Source organism: Mustela putorius, unplaced genomic scaffold (assembly GCF_011764305.1).
Source record: "Mustela putorius furo isolate JIRA1106 unplaced genomic scaffold, ASM1176430v1.1 tig00000876_pilon_pilon_pilon, whole genome shotgun sequence".
Taxonomy (NCBI): Eukaryota; Metazoa; Chordata; class Mammalia; order Carnivora; family Mustelidae; genus Mustela; species Mustela putorius.
In genome coordinates this window covers 6,005,524-6,029,138 of record NW_025421506.1, presented here as the reverse complement: position 1 = coordinate 6,029,138, position 23,615 = coordinate 6,005,524, and the positions used below count along the sequence as shown (strand labels likewise).

General features: G+C 43.9%; 1 protein-coding gene and 1 pseudogene across 1 annotated transcript in view; both read left to right on the top strand.

The window, feature by feature from the left end:
- HSD17B3 (hydroxysteroid 17-beta dehydrogenase 3) overlaps positions 1-17,599 on the top strand; it is a 40,156-nt gene extending 22,557 nt beyond the window's left edge. Inside the window, exons 3-11 of the mRNA XM_004777403.3 lie at positions 2,006-2,081; positions 3,753-3,860; positions 5,088-5,155; positions 6,448-6,483; positions 9,785-9,819; positions 10,895-10,976; positions 11,604-11,669; positions 13,043-13,192; positions 17,377-17,599. Coding sequence (XP_004777460.1) covers positions 2,006-2,081; positions 3,753-3,860; positions 5,088-5,155; positions 6,448-6,483; positions 9,785-9,819; positions 10,895-10,976; positions 11,604-11,669; positions 13,043-13,192; positions 17,377-17,475 — 720 coding nt within the window. The 3' untranslated portion in view covers positions 17,476-17,599. The remainder of the gene's footprint in view (positions 1-2,005; positions 2,082-3,752; positions 3,861-5,087; positions 5,156-6,447; positions 6,484-9,784; positions 9,820-10,894; positions 10,977-11,603; positions 11,670-13,042; positions 13,193-17,376) is intronic.
- Positions 994-1,091, top strand: LOC123393606 (annotated as a pseudogene).
- Positions 17,600-23,615: the final 6,016 nt, after the last annotated feature.

Below are 23,615 nucleotides of genomic sequence, written 5' to 3'. Positions count from 1 at the left end.
ACAAGACCCCTACAAATTTATAAGGAAACGACAACCCAGTAGAAGAAGGGGCAAAGTGTATACATGTAATTCACAGAAACCTACAAAAAAGTGCCCAGTCCCACTGATAACTGGAAAAATACAAATTAAAACAATATATGGATATAATTCCTTGACCACTAGGTTTGGAAAAGTTGAAAAGGTTGCTAATAAAAAATACTGGCCAGAGTGTGAAGAAATTGCTATGGTGGTATTTTTGGTGGTACGCTTTATTTAAAGGGATGTTATTTTGGCAATACTGTGAAATTTAAAAAGCAGACACTCTTTGATACAATAATTCCACTTCTTCTTCCCTATCTACTCTAGGAATTAATTCACTTGTATACATAAAGAGCTCTATAGAAGGAAGTTTATAGTAGCAATATTGGTAAAAGGAAAACTTGAAATTAACTCAAGTGCTCACCCAAAAGTGAACTATGGGACACTAGGAAGCAATAAAAAAAGGATCAAGTGGCTCAAATTGGACTGATACAGAGATAGATGTGGTATTTAGAAATAAGACACACCATTAAGGCAAAATACAGTATTTATGATGCCATTTAGGAAGGGTGAAAGGAAAAAGTCCCCGACAAAACGAAGGTGTCTTTCTGTATCTACTGTATATGCCCGTAGATGCAGGGGAAAAGGCAAGAGGGTCAACACCACCAAACTGAACATGGCAGGAGCCTGGGGCTGTAGGGTCATATTTTACAAGGGGCTTCTACTTGAGTATGTCACAGTATCATTTACTAAGTTAAAATAGAAAAAGATGTAAATGCTGTTTCTTCAACCCTGAACATTTTTATTTGGTTGGTTTGGGTGGGAATTGGTGTTTTCTCTGACATCTCCCTGGGTGATTTGGAAGCCCTTGGCTTGAAGATTGACCTACTGGCTATTGGAGATTTCATATGGTCTTTAATTCAGCTTTTTATGTGTTTTCTGTCATATATAATTATGAATTGAAATAAGAACATGGTGCACACTTCTGCAGCACATACGTCTGGGACGACACAGAGATTAGCAGGGCTCTGCACAAGGATGACATGCAGATTCATGAAACATTCCATATATTTGTTAAGATGGCAGATTTTGTGTTATTAGCATTTTATAACAATTTTTTAAAAATGGAAGTATAAATCACTTAATTAAAACCACAGAGAAAGATTTTGCTTGACGGGTCCCTTGGTCACTCACTCGAACGTCATCAGTCTCTGGTGAAACAAGGGCTGGTTTTTCCTTTTGTCTTCAGGGAAAACTCTAGCTTTTCTCACCGTGGCAGTTTCGGGTGTGAGGAGTCTTGGCCTGGCTGGGACGGGCACAGCGAGATTGCCTGTCGCCTGTGTCATGTTGACACGCAGCTCTCGGCACGTTGCCACTCAGCCCCCTGCATTGAGGCACTACCCACTCTGAATGAGAGCTCTTTCCTGATCTCAGGAAGCCTTGATTTACCCTTTGGTTCCTTATTCTATTTTTTTGTCCTGCTGGGCGCCAGACAACAGAGAGGGCTCAAGCCCATGACCATGGCGGAGGGAAGTGAACTATGAGAAGAAGGTCCTTGTGCGGAGGAAGGAGCTCAAAACTTCCTGCAGAAATACTGCTTTGCAACAGGGGGAGCTGCCCTAGAGTTGTTTATCTAAACTGTGGTATAACATCTTCCACATGTTGACTTCCAGCACACATCTGATCCCAGACGTCTCTGACGAGAGGGCTTTCAGATTGCGAGTCTGTAGACAACAGCCAGTTAGACTAGTTCTTGGCACCTACTGAACACAAAAATTAAATTATTATTGTCATGTCACCTATAGGTTGGCCCAGTGTGGTGGTTTCGCTCATAAGCCAGAAAACCTTTGTCACATTTAGACCCAGGAGAAGCAAGCACACCATGCTGTGACCATGGGAGAGCGATGCTCCAACTCACCTTTCAAACAAGTCTTCCCTATCTGCTTATCATCTTTCTCCTTTCTGGTTTTCTCACCCTCGCTCCCAGCTAGCAAGACGAGGACTCAATGTTGTGCTCATCAGCCGGACACTTAAGAAACTACAGGCCGCTGCCACAGAGATTGGTGAGTGACCCCCTTGAATCAGGGAGACGTTTGTGGAGCCCACCAAGCAAGTCTGCTTTGTCCTGCCTGGAGGGGCTCCATCAGCATTCCTAAGGTTGGCTGTTCCGGGGGCCTGGGGCATTGACCCCTCTGTGGGGAGCTCATTAGACAAAGTTAAGTGCAGGACATAAGACACTATAGTGCAGCAGGGATTCCTTGGGCTAGGAGAAGGAGGAACAGACTCATGAACACATAGGTCCACTACCTCCTTTGGCCTGTTGCCTTCGTCTCCAGAGTTAGTTTGCTGACCCAGAGGTCCCAGCTGCTTTGTTGCTTCTGCTCTTCCCTTCAAAAGCAGGATCTGGTTGGGACTTCATTTCCCTATGCCTGTGCCCTGTTTCTTGCAGGAAAGTGAGGGATGAGGCTGACTGGTGGTTGTCAGAGTTTTTAAAACAGATTTGAGCCACGTGTGGCTGTGCAGGTTATACATGGTACAACTCCATGAGGCAGCATTTTTATTGCAATGTTTTGTTATTATGACTCACTGTAAAGTGTTCTTAGTTAATAATTATCATATCCCTCTTTGGATAATTTATCTTAATAATTAATTATTAATTTAGTAATTTGGAATCTCCTTAATGCAAAGGAAGGAGTCTTCAGTTATGAAGACTTGTAAGGACTGAGACAGACTGTCAGTGAATGGCATTGTGTCCTTGGAGGAGTTTTGGGACAGGAGATGGATGTGGGAGGTGTGGGGCTGGAGGCCCAGTGTCCTTCAAGTAGTGAATCCTGCTTTTGTTCCATGTCTGAATATCAAAAGTACGATGACAGGGACTAAGACATTCTTCAGTGTTTCCCTCATAATGATGCTAAGTTGGGCTTTTTTGTCCTTTTGAAAACCAAGAAGTGTCTTTGGACTGAAAGTACCTTCCACTTCCCAAACTAAGCCTCTGGGAGAAGATCGCTTCTCCCAGAAATACTCAGTTTAACCCCAAAGCTGAGCAGGCAGAAGTTGGTGAAGACCTGTTGCTTTTATATCCATGGCAAGCTTCTGCACAAGGCCAAGTCTACATGGAACAGACGGCATGGACATGGAGGGAACAGGGTGTGGGTGTCTTTGGGCAAGCTAGCCTCTCTGAGTCTTAGTTTCTTCCTCTTGAAAATGGGCATAATATCTACTGTACAATGTTGTAGAGAAGACTAAAAAAGGTACTGTGTATGTAAATGCTTTGTAAATGCTAAAGTGTTAGACAAACACAAAGGATTGCTCTAAGCCGAGGGGACCCGACACTGAACAGAGAAAACATCACACTATAGCCTTACAGCCGCTAGACTGGGGGTCTCATGCCTGAGCACGGAGCAGGGTCACTGGGAGGGCATGTAACAACAGAGCCCTGGGCCCTTAGTCTCAGGGTTTCTGGTTCAGTAGGTCTGGGGTGGAGCCTGAGGATTCATGTTTCTAGTTTAAGTTCAAGTTTCCAATGATGCTGTTGCTGGGGCCTATGGACCCCACTTTGAGAATCACTGCATTACATTTATTTTGGTGCATGTACTTGTCACCGTATTAACTCTTAGAAACACCAGACACCACCACTCACAAATCTTTTAGCCCATTAAGGAAGCATTGGAGAAGTCCTTGAGCAACGGGCGGATTTGGATTTCATTCAAGAGTAACTGTTGTCTCCAATGCAGAGTGCACTACAGGGAGCAGTGTGAAGATAATACAGGCAGACTTTACCAAAGACAACATCTACGAGTATATTAGAGAAAAACTTAAAGGCTTGGAAATTGGAATTTTAGGTAAGTAAATTGCAAAATGCAAAGCTGATTGTAAGATATCAGTGAAGTGATGATCTCAGAGATACTTGGTTTTTCTGTGGTAAACTTGAACTTAACCCAGGACTGTCGTTTAAGCTGTAGCATTCAACAGACTATTACAGCTCAATTCTTCCAGAGCCAAAATTTATTTATGGCTCTAGAATGGATGAAATGAAGATATTTCAACCTTCCCAACCATATTTATAATGTGAAAATGGATTTCTTTCCCCCCACTGAAATGAACATTAGATAGGAGGAGTCTCAGAAACACCTTCCTAAAGAATTAGCTTAGCATTGCTGTGATTGATTCATGAAATACTGAGTCAGCATGGTTCTTTTTTGAGAATTGACTCTGGTATTCTGGAAACAAGATAATAATAATGATAATATTTAACATTTTTTCTGTGATAAGATATTTTATAACATACAGAGCACAGTGTAAGTCTTGTACTTGGAAGGAAGGTGTGATTTCTAAATTTCCTGTTGAATTTTAAAAACAATTATATTTTTTACCAATAAAAGTGTAAACCACATTATTGCAGAAAAACCAAAAAGAACACATGAGCACATAAAGGAGTTATAAATTTCTTTTATTTTTTATTTGTCAGAGAGAGAGAGAACACAAGCAGGGAGAACGGCAGGCAGAGGAAAAAGAAGACTCCATGTTGAGCAAGGAGCCTGATACGGGACTGGATCCCAGGACTCTGGGATTGTGACCTGAGCTGAAGGCAGTCACTTAACCGACTGAGTCACCCAGGCGCCCCAAGATTTATAAATCTCTTAAATTCCCAATAGCCTGAGATAATGTTTTGGTATATATCCTTCCAGACACATACACAAATGAAATTTACATACTGTTTTGTAACTTTTTTTTAAAAAAACCATACACCACAAAGGTTTCCCCCATGTCTTTAAACAACTAGGCAGTCGCAGGGTTGAGTAAGCGTGCGGCATTCCACCAGATGGCTGCCTGGCAACCCTCCTGATATGCTCCCTATTATAGGACAATTGTTTTCCCCTCCAATTTCCTCACTGTTAGGAAATCATGTTGCAAAAAAGGGCCTTGTCTATACATTTTTTTCTGTATGTGTTTTCTTAGGAAAACTTCCCAAGAAAAGGAACTTCTGGGGTTAAATATGAACATGTTTAACACTTTTAAGAAACTTTTGCTACCGGCTTTTCTGACATCTTTTGATTTTGTTCTATCAGTCAACAATGTTGGAATGCTTCCAAACCTTCTCCCGAGCCACTTCCTTGATACACCAGATGAGATCCAGGTAGGCCTGGGCTCTTCCTGTGGACGATTTCCTCTCAGTGTGGACTGGTCCCCCGGGCTGCATCATTGCTAGGGCCTATGAAGGAGGGCCTGGGAAAGTGTCCCTGGAAGACAGTCAGGCTGAAATTCTATATTCCACATGGATGTCTGTGGCTTCTCTGTTTGCCTTAGTGTTTGATACGCAGGTGAAGGCACCATCTTTCATGACCATTTCTGGAATGTAGACATCTTCCTTCTTCTCTGCATATCAGAAGTTACCTGCCCACTGTCCCATTCTTTTGGGGTTCTGTGTTCTGTTTTAATCTTTTGGGGCTTGGTGTCAGCTCACAAATTTACACCTGTGGTTGTAAGTGGGAGAAGGCCAGTTCTTTGGCTTTCTTGTCTTCCCAGGTCATCAGATTTCTTTTGGCTCCCAGCATGGGGAAGGTCTGTGATACAAACTGCGTGTGGGGATGTTGCAAGTGGGCGAACCTGATGGACCCATGGCTGCCACTGTGGGGTGTGAGTGCACTGAGTGTGCTTTTAACAGTCCTTGAAAGCACTATTGGAAGACTCTTATCCAGGCCCTGACTTTTGAAATCATGGAGTTATTTTACCCATTCTAAACAGGCTGCCATGCTGTTCCCCTGGTCCTACTTAAGCCCCAAGTCTCCTGCATGGACCAATAACGCCACCCTGCTTGGCATGTCCTTGCAAAATTCCCCTCCTTGCCTCATGTCTAACCCCTTTTAACTCCCTGTTCCTGGCACAAGTCTGTGTATCTCCATTAAGCAGCCTCTATGCTTGCTTTTCTTTCCCTTTTTATGACTACATTAGTGCTGGCTTCTATCTGTCTCTCCTTTCCTTTCTGTCTGTCCTGGGTGATTCCAGTAGTTTCTCTCTCTGGCATCTTGTAGCCCAGAACCTCTACTTTATATGACCTTTCACCTTTCTATTCTCTGTGTTATTGTCTTTTGGGCCCACATAGACTAACCTTGCTTCCTCCATGTTTTCCTTTGAAATACCATGTTTTGAAGGAAAATCCCCCAATTTTGAAGGAATTAATTTGCTTCTATTCGAGATCACATTCTTCTAGAATCCCACGAGCTATCAGATGTTTACCTGTTGCTGGGGGCACTGCGCAGACACACACTTGGGCCCACTTTGTCCCCTTCTTCTGAGATCAGACGAGATCGGGTGCGTTCAGGATGGTATGGCTATAGACCACTTTGTCCACTTCTTAAACACTGACTGCTTCTCAAGAGAATTTCTCCAATCCTCCGGCTAATTCGTGTTTGTGATTATTTATTACAGAATGTCATCCACTGTAACATCACCTCAGTAGTGAAGGTAAGTAGCCAATATACTATGCTAAATGCCTTAAGATTGTAGTAGCTGTTGAAATCCAGCAACTTGGTAGAATTTTTTTCTTCCCTGCAGATGACTTTGACATTGAACTGCACTTGATTGAGAAGCCAGTAGTGGTCTTTTAATTACCTTACTCTGTTTTCATCAAGAAAATATAGTGATAAATTTATTCTTCAGAGTATCTGGATCTTATTTTTGCTTCCAGTTTTGCCACATGTCGGAACAAAGCAGGCCTGATGACACTGAAACTTATTCAGGATAACAAGGCAACTTGAAAAAACAAAACAAAACAAAACAAATACATTCCTCTGGTTTCAGTCTTTGTTAATAGTGGAAAGCTCACTCGGTTTGGAAAAATGACAGAAGGCCTGGTTTGGATTTTCTGGACTTTTGATGTTCAATAAATATTTGTTGAAGGGAAACTCAAGTTTGTGTGTATTCTGATCTCATCTCAACCACTAGTTAGTTGGACAGTATTGCTGCGTAACTCCCTTGAGCTTCAGGTTCTTCATCTGCTATTGAAGAATGTTGGATTAAAAAAAAAAAAGATTTTATTTATTTATTTTACAGAGAGACAGTGAGAAAGGGAACATAAGCAGGGGGAGAGGGAGAGGGAGAAACAGGCTTCTTGCTGAGGATGGAGCCCAATGCAGGGCTCCATCCCTAGGACCCTGGGATCAGAACCTGATGTTTAACGACTGAGCTACCCAGGCATCCCGAAAGAGTGTTGGATTAAGGGATGTGTCAGGTGCCATTCAGAACTCAGGTTCTTTGATTTGAGTCAAGTGTATCAACATTTATAGGCATGGTTGTTACAAAAGGGTTCTATATTGTGCCTTTGAATGAATAGACAAAGGCACCCCCTCTGGGCAGACAATTTGGAAAAAGGTGCTGCTTAGGATAAATGAGGCTTTTGGGTGAACACGATGTTTTCCTTTCCTTTGAGTGGGGAGAGACATTCTAACTGCCTGTGAGTGAACCCTGTGCTTTCAGCTTACAGTGACTCCCACAGCTGGACACCTTGTTCAGTATACAAAATTCACAACTGTGCATGGCTGTCCTTGTGACCACTCTGATTCACAATAGCCAATCAGGTATGATCCCTGGTTTGGTGGTGCTGGGACCCCAGTTAGGGAGCAGTAGGTCTCATTTTTATAGCTTGGCCTGGCAGAAGAGGACTGGTTTCCCAAAGGAAAACAGAATGCTATCGAAACAAGGATGGGTGCTGAACCAACCACGTAAAATTATTTTTAGGTGGGTAAGTTGAGTTGATCGTTGGTCATTCTTCTGTAAGGATATTGATATTGTATAGTTTCCTGCTCAGCTTTTATTGGTACATACATTCTTTTTATGCTGAGCAATCGATAGTTTTTTAAAACCCGAGCTGATGTAATTATAAGTTTTATACGTCCAACTGTTGTCTGCTGCCTTACCACTGAAAACTTTCCTGTTATTTTACACATTGATCTTTCAGGCTTGATCCATTTGGTCACAGGGTTTCCCAAATGTATTTGACAACCCTCTGACCCCTTAGCAGAGAATTGCTTTGACGTGTTAAAAAAAATTTATATGTATATATACATATAAATTTTTTATACATATATATATATATATATATATATATATATATATATATATACAGGTAGGCACAAATTTCCTTAAATAGGGAAGAAAACTAATTGAAGATTAGCTTTTTAAGTACATCATGCCTCAGCTGGCCATGATGGTTGGAACCATGACTAGTATCTCTTAGTTACCCCAAAGGAGCCATCTGGAAATAGTAGAGCTCTCTGTCAAGGGCCGAGATGCAGGAATGAGTTTGTGGGCAAAGGGAAGTTTGGGTAAGAGAATAAATTTTGGGAGATTTGAGACAGAGAGAGACACACAAAGTCCAATGTTTTCTCTCTGCTGGGATCATTTGTTAGGTAAGACTAGGGAATTCAGTTAGGAGGTTTTGAGGAAATGCTGGTGCTGTCCAACCACACTCCCTTAGTGCCCTTCATGAGGTGGGCAGAACCAAGGGTAAGGTAACGGCAGGATCTACTTCTCATGCTTCTCCCCCTCCCTCCAAACCCAGTATTTCAGGAGGTAGACTCTTGCCAGTCCATTCCCCACTGCTGCTCCAAGGCCGTGGAAACATTATCTGGAGGTCCCCAGGTTTGGGCTTAAGGCCTGGCCCATGATATAGGGGCAATGGCAGGGACAGAGCCCACTTTAGGGCACTCCTGCAGGACCCCCAGACAACACAGAAAAATAGGTAAAATTTGTCTTCTGGTCTTTAGCCTCCTTTATTTTTCTGCCCTCCCCATGTGTTTGGATCCTTTCTCCTCAAACCTGCTCCTGAGACAAGGCCTGATGCTGCTCACTTGTCCTTTTGAGAACATTTCGCTGTGTGGGTTTGCCTCTTCCTTAATTCTTCAAAGGGGTACTTTGTAATTATGAATGAAATGCTCTTTTAGGAGCACCTGGGTGGCTCAGTGGGTTAAGCCGCTGCCTTCAGCTCAGGTCATGATCCCAGGGTCCTGGGATCGAGCCCCACATCGGGCTCTCTGCTTAGCAGGGAGCCTGCTTCCTCCTCTCTCTCTGCCTGCCTCTCTGCCTACTTGTGATCTCTGTCAAATAAATAAATAAAATTAAAAAAAAAAAAGAAATGCTCTTTTAATGGGCTATTTAATTTCCAGAACTGGTCGGGAAGACGTCTTCCGGGGCCAGCAAGTTGGGACAGGGAAAGCACTTCTCCACAATGCTGTCATTCTAACAGATAGACAGACATGGTCTGTCTATGGAGCTATTTCACAGACCACCTGCAAGCTCCGGTTGGATTGAGATGTCTAGCCCGTGCCTTGTATGTGTATTGTTCGTGGACACTGGGTAGACTTCCTGATGTCCCCCTACTTCAAACTCATGGGTGAGGTTTATGATGGCCAACCTGCTTATGCCTGTCTCCCAGAATGAAGAGTATCTGGGGAACCTCAGCGGTGATCTCATGGCCAGAAGCCAATTTCCATAATTTTACACTGCCCACATTTTCCAGGAAGATGTTCACTTTATGGGGGGAAGAAACCAGAGACCTCTAATGGTTTGCTGTTTGTCTAGATCACCTTTAGTTTTTGTCAGACTCTAGTGTTGTCAGAATTACCTCCAACAAGTGTCAGCAGAATTTCAAGGCCACCTGAGAGATTAAGCTCATTATCTGGCTTCCTCCAGGACCTGCTTCCCTAAGCCCCACCCACTGGATACTGAGCTCCTTTCAGAGGGCTTAACTCTACCCCTTCTCTTATAGATGACACAGCTAATTCTGAAACACATGGAATCAAGGTAAGGTCTTCTTTTGAAAAAGCACAGAACAGCACAGCCTCCCTGGCCTGGCGGTTAGCTGACCTGGGGACTTGGGATGGGGTAAAGGGGGTGGATGGATAGGCTTCATCTGTCTGCAGCTTTAACCAATGTTAAAACTCCATGAAGGACATGGAGATTGCAGGAGAAATTGTAACTTTCTGGACCAGGCCAACTTTGCAAACAGATAAGTGTATTTGAAGGTCACGTGTAGCATCTACTGGAGGAAGAGAAGAGCCATTTCAGCACACATTTTATTAAAAACATTAACTCATGTTGAACATAAAAGAAACTTCAGAGGTTGGCCTGAGATCAAGGCTATCTCTTGTTATTACTCAAATTTAGTAGTAAAAATCACCACCTATCAGTGTCTCTATTTAGTCCATGGTTTTATTATCCTATTACAACACCCTTTAGGGAACTGAATTTTCTCACGTGGTATTCATTAAATGCGAATGGTTGATAGTTTTATCTTCCCTAGAGGAAGAAGGGGCTTGGCCTTATGGTCTAATTTGCAGTTGCTTGGTTTTTCCAGATTGAACTTTTCTATTTGGGAAGGATTAAAGTTACCAAATTTCAAAACGATTAAGTAAGGACCCTGGAGACTCGTACGAGGGTTCCTGTGTGAGCAGAGGATGGACTGTCAAATTCCGCCCCAGACAGGATTCTGCATTTGACATCTGTCCCGGTGTGCGTCATCTTTAGAAGTTAAAAGGGACCTTGAGCTCATGTAGTCACATTTGATAAAGAAGGGTCCCTTGCCCCTTGAGTCACGTCTGATCTGAATTGGAGGGGACCTCTGTTGAAGCAGAACCCCTGTTTCCAGTCACCAGCCCTTGATGTCAACTGACTGCTGAGTCCTTGCTTGGTGTCGTTATCCAGGCCATGGGGAAGCGCCACTCACAGTTCTGGGGAGCAGAACTCATCTTTCACGTGGAAGCCTAGAGAGGATGGACTTCTCCAGTGAAATCACAGGAGCCCCTTTGCTTTCTCTTTCTCTTGTGGTATGTGCCATCAGGCAACAGACCATTCAGAACTTTACTTCTTTGTGTTTTAGGCAGAAAGGTCTTATCTTGAACATTTCTTCCGGGGTGGCCCTCTTTCCCTGGCCTCTCTACTCCATGTATTCGGCTTCCAAGGTGAGTGACAACACATGGCCCAAGCTTCCTTCTCCTTCTTTCTCTTGTTTCTCCCACTTGGCATTTTCCTCTGATGTTGGATCATCTGGCAAGCTGATGGACAGATTGTCCAGGGCCTGTCACCAGATGTTTGGGTGCAGATTAGAAAAAGGCACAGCCCCTGGGCTGATGGAACCCTGCAGCAATACAGTGGGAGAGGGGCAGGCCCCGTGGGACTCCAGCCCCACTCATCTCCTTGCCCGGAGCCCTGCTCTCTCGCTGCTGGCAAATAACACTAGAGATTTCTTCTGTCCTAGGAGCCTGGCCAGATGTCTCCATGCCCTAGTCCTAAAAACAAACCCTCAGAGGAGGGGATGTTCCCAGGCCAGGAGACAAGGGGGAGCTCTCCCTGGGTAGGATCACCTGTTTGCCGTGGCCCTCGGCATGTATTGATCCTAAAATGTATGTTCCTGTTTATCAAGGGAGTTTTGCCCAGGCCAAGAAACAAAGTCCTAACTCCCATCAGACAAAATGCTGCCTTTTAAGGTCAAGCAAGTAGGCTCCCTGCAGTGCCCTTTGAAAGCTGAGTAAGTTGCCTCCATGACAAAGGAGGCTCTCCCCTTAGGTGTGTTTTCCTTCTTGCTCCAGGCTTTTGTGTGCACGTTTTCCAAGGCACTGCAAGCAGAATATAAAAGGAAAGGAGTCATCATCCAGGTGAGGTCATCTGCTCTGGGTCCTTGGCACAGGAACTGTGGTGCTCCAGGAAGCTGGGGTCTCCGCCTCCTGCAGGTCTGGCTGGGCAGACATGGTTAGGAGGGAGTGTCTGGAGAACACCCCGGAAGCTCCTGGGACCATCACCGAGGCAACTGAGCCACCCTTGTGCTGCCTGCTGCTGTCCTCACCCATGCCCTGGAGAAGGAACTGGGGCAGGGTGAGTGGGCCCTGCCCCAGGACAGAAATTGGGGTCTTGTCTAACCACCCTTTACTCGCTGACCCAGGTACAGGAGAAGGGCTTAGGTGGGAGGAATTGTGAGAGGAAACAAAAGAAAACTGAGCAATCGATCTGAGTGGGAACGAGGCAGTGGGTAGAGGTTGGGGTACTTTGGGAGCTGGTCATCTGTGATGGGCCACGAAGACGCCACGCAGTGGTTCTTGAGCAGCTGGGGAAGAGGCACTTGGCTTCCTCTTTCACCTGGCAAGGCCCATGGTCATCGTGGAGATGACCTTGTCCCAACTGTCAGCTGGGCTGGGTTGTCACAGCCATTGGTAGTCTCACGGTGTCAGTGACATGCATGGGCTTGGTTCGGCAGCATCGTTAGAGCGAAGTGCTTTCTGGAACCTGGAGTAAACAATTTGCAGACATTTTTTGTTCCTGTTTGGGAAGAAGTTTTATGATCGACTATTAGGAATGAAAAAGGCACACTCACAGCTAAATCTTTAAAATGATGGCTGTACATACTGATGGTGTCGGCTCTGCAGGCTGCAGTGTGTAACTGCTTATTTTTCTTAGCACAACAGGAAAGATGATCAGGAATGTGTCACTCCTGGCTCCTCACTGAAGTGTGAAAGTGGGAATCCAAAGTGCTTTAAATGGCTCCAGCTTTGGCTGTATGTATTAGAAAGAAGCTTCTTGCTTAAAGTTGCCAGATAAAGTACAGGACGTTCAGTTCCATTTGAATTTCAGACAATAACATTTTTTTTTTTTAGTATCAGTATATCCCATGCAATACTTGGGACATATTACACTGAAGTTTTTTTCCCTTGATTATCTGGATTTCACTTTTAACTGTCCTGCATTTTTATTGTTAGTCTGGCCACAGTGTTCTAAGAGAGAATTCATGTTCTCAGTCATCCTGTGTACATTTGAACCAGCAGACTTCTGCATTAGTGATAAACCAGAAACCAGTTTTTCTGATTCACAGCTCTGTGCCAGTTCTCTGCCTTTCCAGTGCACTGTTGTCAGCGGAGATTCTGTGACTCCTTATAAGAAAGCAGAGCTGGAAAACAAAGGAAGAGTTAGACTGGAGGTTTATTTCTCATTGGTAGACGGATGGCTCCTGTGTTATGGCCTTTATTCCCCATTGTAGGTGCTGACCCCATACGCTGTTTCAACCCCAATGACGAAGCATCTACACACCAACATGGTAACCAAGACTGCTGATGAGTTTGTTCAAGAGTCACTGAATTATGTCACTATTGGAGATGAAACCTGTGGCTGCCTCACCCACGAACTCTTGGTAACTGAGGGCTTCTTTCTCAAAGCATAGGAGGCAGGTGTGCCGGTGGTCCCCAGCAGAGCTCTTCTTTGCTACTGGAGCGGCCAGCCCTGTCCTCTCATGAATTATGTCATGATTGTGAATCATGAGAAGGATTGCGCTGTCAGAGGCTGTTCAGCTAAGCAGTCACATAGTTAGCTAGAAATATGTGGCAATGGGGGAAAGCTGCAGGCCTGGGGGCTCAGCCCAGAGATGATCCCCAGATAGACAGATATCACCCTTGGCTCACCCTCACCTCTTTCCTCAGAAAGGAAGGTGGCTTCCTGAACTCTCGGGAAGGGCAGACCAAAGACCCAGGGAACTTCCCTGGGTGGGGCTGGGTGCTGCAGGTCTTCTCTGGTTCCCGGTGTTGAGAAATGTTTTAATACCTGGCTCTCCAGGAAAAAACCCCAAACACTTTGATTTGTAGGGTTTGCTGATTTCCATGGTTTAAATACTCCCCTCGTGCCTGATTAGAAGCTCCCATTGTGTTGTCACTGCCCCTGAATTTAGGCATGTGCATAGTTGGTTCCTGAGAGCAAGTACAAACTGGTTCTAGCACAACATGGACTCTGTTGAATCTGGAAGTAAGATTTGGTGGCATATGGCTTGAGGAGTTCTTGGCATCCCTGGGCTGCTTTTAGAAGCAGCCACAGGCATGAAACAAAGGTAGACTTGACTTTTGCACGCTGATACACAAACACAGTCAGGGTGGTTCTGTTTCCAGTGTCACCAAAAATTTCTAGACATCTTTACTTTCCCTTCATATGTCAACTTTCTCTTCGGCCTCATGGGCCTTCCTCATGGGAATTAGGTTTCTCCCCTCTCTCTTTCTCTCTCGGGTGCTAGAAGGAATACATGAAATCTTCCCAAGCATTCAGTTACCCCCTGAGACTTCTGGTGACTCTACAAGAGTCACAGAGTTGTCTTGGAGGATCGCTTGCTATTTTTACTGTAGAACCTCAACAGTGTGCAGAATCACCAATTTAACACACACTACAAAGGGGACATGCAGAAAGAACGTAAGATCTTGATTTTGCCTGTTGCTGATCCGGTCTTTCTCCAGGTTACTACTTGCCGCATGGCAGGAAAACAAATTAATGGGAAGTCCATTGAGTTTTAATTGAGTTTGATCTAGGAATCTAAATTGGATATTAAGCAAACGTGCTTTTTGTCCATTAGTTAAAGCATTGAGCCTTTCTGGGAGCATGCCTTTCTCTTGCCTCTCTCACTAAGATGATATCGGTGGGGAAGACTGCTCACGATCTCCTGCTGGTCCTTAAGTGTAGTTGTTGCTCCACATCTACCTGGTGCTTGTGCCCCTGTGCTGTGGGGACCAATGACCCTTTCTATCCATTTGGCTTGGCCAGTGAACTCCCAGGTACTGAGGACTTCAGAGCCCTGAATCTCTGCTACTTCCCCCATGTAGCCACAGGCCCATGGGCCATCTGGATCTTTGGTTCATAAAGGCCCTTTTGCTCTCTCTGCTGTATCAGCATCAACATGGACTTGGCTGATGCTGGAAAGGGAAATGTCAGCTCCTCTCTTGCCACACTGAGATAATGTTCTGGGGTTGCACTCCCAAAGAATGGGGGCAATATTCTCCTTTGCCCTCAGTGCTCCCCTAACTTATTTGTCACATGTTCATATTCTTCACCTGAATTCCCTGGGCCCCCCACCCTCCACCCAGCCTAGGCCCACATATAGAAGGACACACATCCTCTAGGATATTGATGTCTTAAATGGAACCCATCAGCATTTAGAAAATGTTTTCTTGAGACCATAGCCCATCTTGCAAGGTTATCGTCTTGCTACACAAAGCAATTCTGGATGTCGAAAGTTGGAAAAATTTTTGCCTTTTCTCTTTTGATTTCTTATGTGTCAAATTAACTCTCCTGTGGCAAATAGATGCCCAGAACAGACTAGGCAAAAGAGTCTTTGTGCCTACTGAAGCAAAAGAGAAAGCAAAAGAGAACACGCAAATCATTAAAGCCATTAAGGCCAATTTGAAGTTTGCTGGAATTTAGAAAAATCATTGAGTCTGAAGTTTGAGCAATCAGATAGAATTGGCTGGTAAACAAGCAAAACTTCTGTTACAAAAAAGGCAAAACAAAGAGAGCATGCTCTTCACTCCCGGGGAGTTTTAGAACAGCAACTGGGCCTGGAATGGAGCCTCTGATGTAGAGTCCTTGTGGTTCTCAGGGTTACTGCTCTTAATCCTCCTAATCATCTTCTTCTTCTTTTTCTTTTCTTTATTTATTTATATTTATTTTCAGTATAACAGTATTCATTGTTTTTGCACCACACCCAGTGCTCCATGCAATTCGTGCCCTCTCTAATACCCACCACCTGGTTCCCCCAACCTCCCACCCTTTAAACTCCTCAGACTGTTTTTCAGAGTCCATAGTCTCTCATAGTTCACCTCCTCTTCCAATTTCCCCCAACTCCCTTCTCCTCTCTATCTCCCCACGTCCTCCATGCTATTTGTTATGCTCCACAAATAAGTGAAACCGTATGATACTTGACTCTCTCTGCTTGACTTATTTCACTCAGCATAATCTCTTCCAGTCCCGTCCATGTTGCTACAAAAGTTGGGTATTCATCCTTTCTGATGGAGGCATAATATTCCATAGTGTATATGGACCACATCTTCCTTATCCATTCGTCTGTTGAAAGGCATCTTGGTTCTTTCCACAGTTTGGTGACCGTGGCCATTGCTGCTCTAAATATTGGGGTACAGATGGCCCTTCTTTTCAGATCTGTATCTTTGAGGTAAATACTCAGTAGTGCAATTGCATAGGGAAGCTCTATTTTTAATTTCTTGAGGAATCTCCACACTGTTCTCCAAAGTGGCTGCACCAACTTGCATTCTCCTAATCATCTTCTAAGACAGGTCATTTGGTTCCTGTTTTACAGTTGAGGAAACTGAAAATCAGAGCTAGATCAGATGCCCAAGGCCACTTGCCTGGTAATGGTGAAGCTAGGGTTTAAGTCCCTCTTTGTCCAATACCATGCTTTTCCTGGTTTCTTCCACACCATCCTTCTAGGTTGGGAGGAGGTAGATAACAGTGGAGACGGAAGAAGGGAACTTCTACAACATTTTCTAGGGCCCTGGAATTTTAATTTATTTCCTTTATGGCTGACTTCACTACGTCAAAACATTTAGCTTAAGGCTAATGAAAGGGCTTGATTTTGCTGTGATATTAAAAAGCTCTAAAGGGGAGAAAAATAAGGTTCCTAAGGAAAAAGTTGTATTCACTCATTGACTTGGCTAGTGGATGAAGGGTTCTATTTGTTCCTCCAGAAGCCTTCTTTTGTCCCTTGCTTTGAAATATCTCAATGAGCACAATAGTCTGAGAATCTGAGCTGCCTGAAGAATGGGAACACTCCCCGGAAAGATCACATTTCTCTCTGGTTGAAATCCTGTTGTTCAGTGGGGAATGGATAGGCTGAGGAATGATGGAGGCACAGGATTACACCGTGAACAAACATTATTTCTGGGGCCCAGAGGGACGTCTTGCAGGACATGGATATAGTTTGAGGGCAAGAGGTCTTCTAATGCCTGTGCCTACTGCCTGATGTGTGCATCCAACTAAGCCTTCCTGCCTTGACTTGAAGCTCCCCTCTATGACTCCCCCCAGTTCTGCTTTTCTACGCAAATGCTCAATGTTGGTGATTTATACTTTGCTGTGTCTGACTTTTGTTCATGGACTCATCGATGCATTCATGTATCTACTTAGTGCCTACTATGATTCAGGCATGGTGCCAGGTGGTAAAAGCATTTCTGATTGTTTTCTGGAATCTCATTTTAATAAAAGCTTGGTAGAAAGAACACAAAGACACCGGGAGATTGAGCACTAGGATGAGGAAGTGCGTTTGAAAAGAAGGAGAAAGGTGGGTAGGGTGTTAATGCGGGACAGAGTTCTCTTAATTTAGATTTCCTCAGGGCTGGTTCTACAAGTGACTGTTTTGGTTTCTGAGAAAACTTGTTTGCTGAGAAAGGGTCATAAGACCTTGAAATTTTAGCACAGGCCTAAAAGATTTTGTGATTTAAGTTTAGGAGTCAGAAAAATATTTTTAAAGATGATGAATATACACTGAGATGTTTCCTTCTAACGTGCTTGCTCATCTTTCACCCCCAATACCCATGTTTTTGTCTATTGAAGCGGAGCTTCCTGAGCCTTGTCCCATCATGGGTTTTGTACAGCAGCGCATTCCAGAAGAAATACATGGAGTACCTCAAGCACAATTCCAACATCAAATAGTTCAAATGAGCTGATGTGCCAGCATCATTCTCTTTGCCATGTTCCCTGTTGGTTGCAGGAAACTAAGGAGCCCCGGCCACACCCCTGAATCTGGAGAGGCTGTCACAAATACAGTCCCTAAATACAACTGTTTTGTGTTTTTCTTTGTTGTTGTTGTTTTGCCATTTTACTTGGGTCTGGAGATCTTTGGAAAGTGGTGGTGTAAACACGTGTTTTGTGCAATAGAGTTTTCAGGCTTTGTGTGTGACAAGATGAAGGTGTCTATAGGGGAAACTGGAAGAATTTCTATGTGGGATTATAACACAAATGTGGTGAGAAGAAAGCCTTCGATACCGTGAATATTGAGAACAATTATACATGAGGCTCCTTTTATAGCTATGTTAAAGAATGTTAAAAGTTACTAACTTTACCAAGACTGTTATAGTTTGGAGCACTAAGACGGGCCTCCTCGGAGACCCAGGAAGCTCTAGGGGAAGGGGCTACAGCTACATCAGGCCAGTTTCTAAGGCCTCCCATTTCAACGAATGCCGAACCAGCTTTCTCTAGTTTATTTCTATTCAGGGTTCTATGTCAGAATGTGTTCGTGGAAATAAAACAGAAAACTGTACATTGATAACAATGGCTGAAAAGCCATTGCTCCCATGCAGGAGTTGATATCTGCAAAAATAAGATTTTTTTTTTAGGTCTCTATGTTTTGGGGTACTGGGTGGATGGCTTACCTTGTCAACACAGAGAGGGTGGTGTGTTGGGGGAACTACTAGCCTTCAACTCTGCAGGGAGTCAGAGAAGAAGCATGTGTTTTGGCTGGCCTTGGTCAGTCTACCATGGGCTTCCCCAAAGATATCACCATGCTCTAGGCATGGCAGGTATTTGGTGGCACTCATCTTTTCTGAGATCATTGGCATTTATGGTGTGAGAGAAGGGAGAAGAATTTATGTACTGCTGTCCTAGTTATAGAAGGAGTCGGGAGATTTGGCTGGAATTTATGGAACATTTTGATGTTTGGAGGGAAGCACGGGGTAGATAGAACATTTAAAACCTTGGAAAATCATGGGCTGAAATGAAACCTGCTCTGGGGAAAAGACTGGGAAAAATTCATTCTAACGTATGGGTATCTATTTAAATTATCTCAGTTATGAGTAACAATAATAACTACAATACAGAATGTTTTTATGGTACCCATTGGTATTGGTTATTTACCCGTTGTCCTCTGTCCTAAGCCCCCCATTTCATACTCTGATTGTTGATGTTGGGCTGGGAAATTTCCAAAGCTTATGCCAGCTGGCTTTGTGTTCGATTCTACCCATGGGGGTCAAATCTGGGAGCGTAAAAGAAGGCGAGGGCTGAGGGAAACTCCTTCCTGTTTGGATTCTTGTTACCATGCCTCTGCGGAGGGGATGGCATTAGCCAGACTCAGCACCTACCAGGAAGCCGGAAGTTAGCACTAATCCCACAGTGCCCCCTTTAGGGAACTGAGCATTAAAACCATACAGAGGCTTCCCCTTGGACCACCCAGTTGCCAGAAACACCACCTCCCCTGCTGGTTCTACCAGCCCTGTTGTTACTGATAACTGAATTACTAAGTATCCATCCTCTTTTTGTTCTTTCAGCCTTCTGCTGCTGGTGTTACCAATTACTTCTACTAAATCCCTTCTCTCTGAAATACTCAGTGTGCTTGGTCCTGACTGAGACTATGCTCAGCTGATTACCTTGCCTGATCTGGGATGCAGGCTAGATGGGTGGACTTTTTTTTTTTTTTTTTTACAATGAAGAATCAGAAACTCTTTATCAATCAGGGTCCCCACAGGAAACAGAAGGCATGATCAAGCAATTGGAGAAATTATTTGCAAATATGTGGGGAGGGTGTAGGGAAGTCATCAGGGACATCAGGAAGTTATCACCCCCCCCCCGAGCCTGAGGCGGCCGGGAAGGGATCAGTTATAGACCCCCTGAGAGAGACAGAGAAAGGGAGCTGGTGGTTGGGGGAAGGAGGGGAAGAAGAAGAAGGGATGGAGAAAGAACAGGATAAGGAACACTGTGTCAGAGGAGCTGTGACCTCTAGCTGACAGATGCTGCCAGACTTTGGCCACCCTGTAGAGAGGGAGAGAGGAATAGGAACGGTGATATTGTAATTTATAATAAGAAATATTAGGTCATCCCCATTCCCATTCCTTGGAATTTCCCAGGTGATAAGAGTAATAAGTGAGCCATTTGTTGTTCATAACTAGCCCCTTTCAACCACAGTTGAGTTTATGTCAATGAGGCGACTTTTGGGAAGCCCCTAAGGATGGAAGCTTGTTGCCAGGGGGAACTGACCATGTGAATAGAAGGTTGGAACTTGCAGTCTTATTCCTCGACCTTTGTGGAGAGTAGAGAAGCTGGAGGTTGAGTTCAATCACCACTGACCACTAATTTAATCAATCTTGCCTATGTAATGAAGGCTCTATAGACTATGGGGTTTGGAGAGCTTCCAGGTTGGCGAATAGGTGCTAAGAGGGCAGCGTGCCCTGAGAGGACACAGAAGGTCCACACCTCTTCCCACATACCTTGCCCTATGCATCTCTTACATCTAGCTATTCTTGAGTTGTATTCTTTTACAATAAACTGGCGATCTAGCGAGCAAACTGTTGTCCTCAGTTCTGTGAGCCATTCCAGCAAATGACTAAACCTGGGCAGGTGTCGTGGGGACTTTCAATTTATAGCCATTAAATTGATCAGAAGCTCAGGTGACAACCTGTTGGCACCTAAAGTGGGGGAAGTCTTGTAGGATTGCCTTTAACCTGTGGGATCTGATGCTCTTCTCAGGTAAAGAGTGTCAGAATTGAGTTTAAATTGTAGGACACCCAGCTGGTGTCTGAAAATTGCTTGGTGTGGGGAAATCTCTCCACATATTTGATGATCAGCATTATTGAAAGTAGAGTGTTGAGGGGTCCCGACATCCCCGCGAGCTCGCGGTTTCTGCTCCAGACTTTAATTTCCTAAAGATAGAGGTCGATCTTTCTTAAAGAATGTACTTTTAGGAGGAGGAGTCAAGATGGCGGAGAAGTAGCAGGCTGAGACTACTTCAGCTAGCCGGAGATCAGCTAGATAGCTTATCTAAAGATTGCAAACACCTGAAAATCCATCGGCAGATCGAAAAGAAGAAGAACAGCAATTCTGGAAACAGGAAAACAACCACTTTCTGAAAGGTAGGACCGGCGGAGAGGTGAATCCAAAGCGACGGGAAGATAGACCCTGGGGGGAGGGGCCGGCTCCCGGCAAGCAGCGGAGCAACCACGCAGAAAATCAGGACTTTTAAAAGTCTGTTCTGCTGAGGGACATCGCTCCAGAGGCTACCCGGGGCAAAACCCACACGGGGTCAGCGTGGCCTCAGGTCCCGCAGGGTCACAGATGGATCGGGGGTGTCTGAGTGTCGCAGAGCTTGCGGGTATTGGAACAGGAAAGCCGGCTACAGAGACAGAGCCGACAGTAAGCTCGCAGCTCGGGGTGACCTTGAACCGGTCGCAGGCTTGGTGAGCTCGGAGCGCGGCCGGAGGTCAGGCAGACGGGAGTAACTGGGCGCTGGGCGCTGTTCTCTGAGGACGCACTGAGGAGTGCGGCCCTGGGCTCTCGGCTCCTCCGGGCTGGAGACCAGGAGGCCGCCATTTGTATTCCCGTCCTCCGGAACTCTACTGAGAGTGCTCAGGGAACAAAAGCTCCTGAAAGCAAACCCAAGCGGATTACTCACCCCGGCCCCGGGTAAGGGCGGTGTAATTCCGCCTGGGGCAAAGACACTTGAGAATCACTACAACAGGCCCCTCCCCCAGAAGATCAATAAGAAATCCAGCCCATACCAAGTTCACCTACCAGGCAGAATGGTAGGTGAACTCTACCAAGCAGAGCAGCAGAATTCCAGAGGAGGAGAAAGCCAAGCACGGAACTCATGGCTTTTTCCCTGTGATTTTTTTAGTCTTGCAGTTAATTTAATTTTTTTCTTTTTCATTTATTGTTTTTTTTTCTCACCTTCGGGTAAAATTTTTTTTTTAACTGTTACTTTTTTCTTTTTTAACGATTTTTTACTAGTTTATCTAATATATATATATATATATTTTCTTTTTTATATTTTTCTTAGGTGTTTTCTTTTTTTAATTTCTTTTCTTTTCTTTTTCTTTTTTCTTTTTTTTTTCTTTCTTCCTTTTTGAACCTCTTTTTATCCCCTTTCTCCCTCCTCACGATTTCGGATCTCTTCTAATTTGGTTAAAGCATATTTTCCTGGGGTTGTTGCCACCCTTTTAGTATTTTACTTGCCCCTTCATATACTCTTATCTGGACAAAATGACAAGACGGAAAAATTCAACACAAAAAAAAGAACAAGAGGCAGTACCAAAGGCTAGGGACCTAATCAATACAGACATTGGTAATATGTCAGATCTAGAGTTCAGAATGACAGTTCTCAAGGTTCTAGCCGGGCTCGAAAAAGGCATGGAAGATATTAGAGAAACCCTCTCGAGAGATATAAAAGCCCTTTCTGGAGAAATAAAAGAACTAAAATCTAACCAAGTTGAAATCAAAAAAGCTATTAATGAGGTTCAATCAAAAATGGAGGCTCTCACTGCTAGGATAAATGAGGCAGAAGAAAGAATTAGTGATATAGAAGACCAAATGACAGAGAATAAAGAAGCTGAGCAAAAGAGGGACAAATAGCTGCTGGACCACGAGGAGAGAATTCGAGAGATAAGTGACACCATAAGACAAAACAACATTAGAATAATTGGGATTCCAGAAGAAGAAGAAAGAGAGAGGGGAGCAGAAGGTATACTGGAGAGAATTATTGGGGAGAATTTCCCCAATATGGCAAAGGGAACGAGCATCAAAATTCAGGAGGTTCAGAGAACGCCCCTCAAAATCAATAAGAATAGGCCCACACCCACAAAGAGAAAATCCTGAAAGAAGCCCGGGAAAAGAAGTCTGTAACATACAATGGTAAGAATGTTAGATTGGCAGCTGACTTATCCACAGAGACCTGGCAGGCCAGAAAGAGCTGGCATGATATTTTCAGAGCACTAAACGAGAAAAACATGCAGCCAAGAATACTATATCCAGCTAGGCTATCATTGAAAATAGAAGGAGAGATTAAAAGCTTCCAGGACAAACAAAAAATGAAAGAATTTGCAAATACCAAACCAGCTCTACAGGAAATATTGAAAGGGGTCCTCTAAGCAAAGAGAGAGCCTACAAGTGGTAGATCAGAAAGGAACAGAGACCATATACAGTAACAGTCACCTAACAGGCAATACAATGGCACTAAATTCATATCTCTCAATAGTTACCCTGAATGTTAATGGGCTAAATGCCCCTGTCAAAAGACACAGGGTATCAAAATGGATAAAAAACCAAAACCCATCTATATGTTGCCTCCAAGAAACTCATTTTAAGCCCAAAGACACCTCCAGATTTAAAGTGAGGGGGTGGAAAAGAATTTATCATGCTAATAGACATCAGAAGAAAGCAGGAGTGGCAATCCTTATATCAGATCAATTAGATTTTAAGCCAAAGACTATAATAAGAGATGAGGAAGGACACTATATCATACTCAAAGGGTCTGTCCAACAAGAAGATTTAACAATTTTAAATATCTATGCCCCCAACGTGGGAGCAGCCAACTATATAAACCAATTAATAACAAAATCAAAGAAACACATCAACAATAATACAATAATAGTAGGGGACTTTAACACTCCCCTCACTGAAATGGACAGATCATCCAAGCAAAAGATCAGCAAGGAAATAAAGGCCTTAAACGACACACTGCACCAGATGGACATCACAGATATATTCAGAACATTTTCATCCCAAAGCAACAGAATACACATTCTTCTCTAGTGCACATGGAACATTCTCCAGAATAGATCACATCCTCGGTCCTAAATCAGGACTCAACCAGTATCAAAAGATTGGGATCATTCCCTGCATATTTTCAGACCACAATGCTCTAAAGCTAGATCTCAACCACAAAAGGAAGTTTGAAAAGAACCCAAATACATGGAGACTAAACAGCATCCTTCTAAAGAATGAATGGGTCAACCGGGAAATTAAAGAAGAATTGAAAAAAATCATGGAAACAAATGATAATGAAAATACAACATCCTTCTAAAGAATGA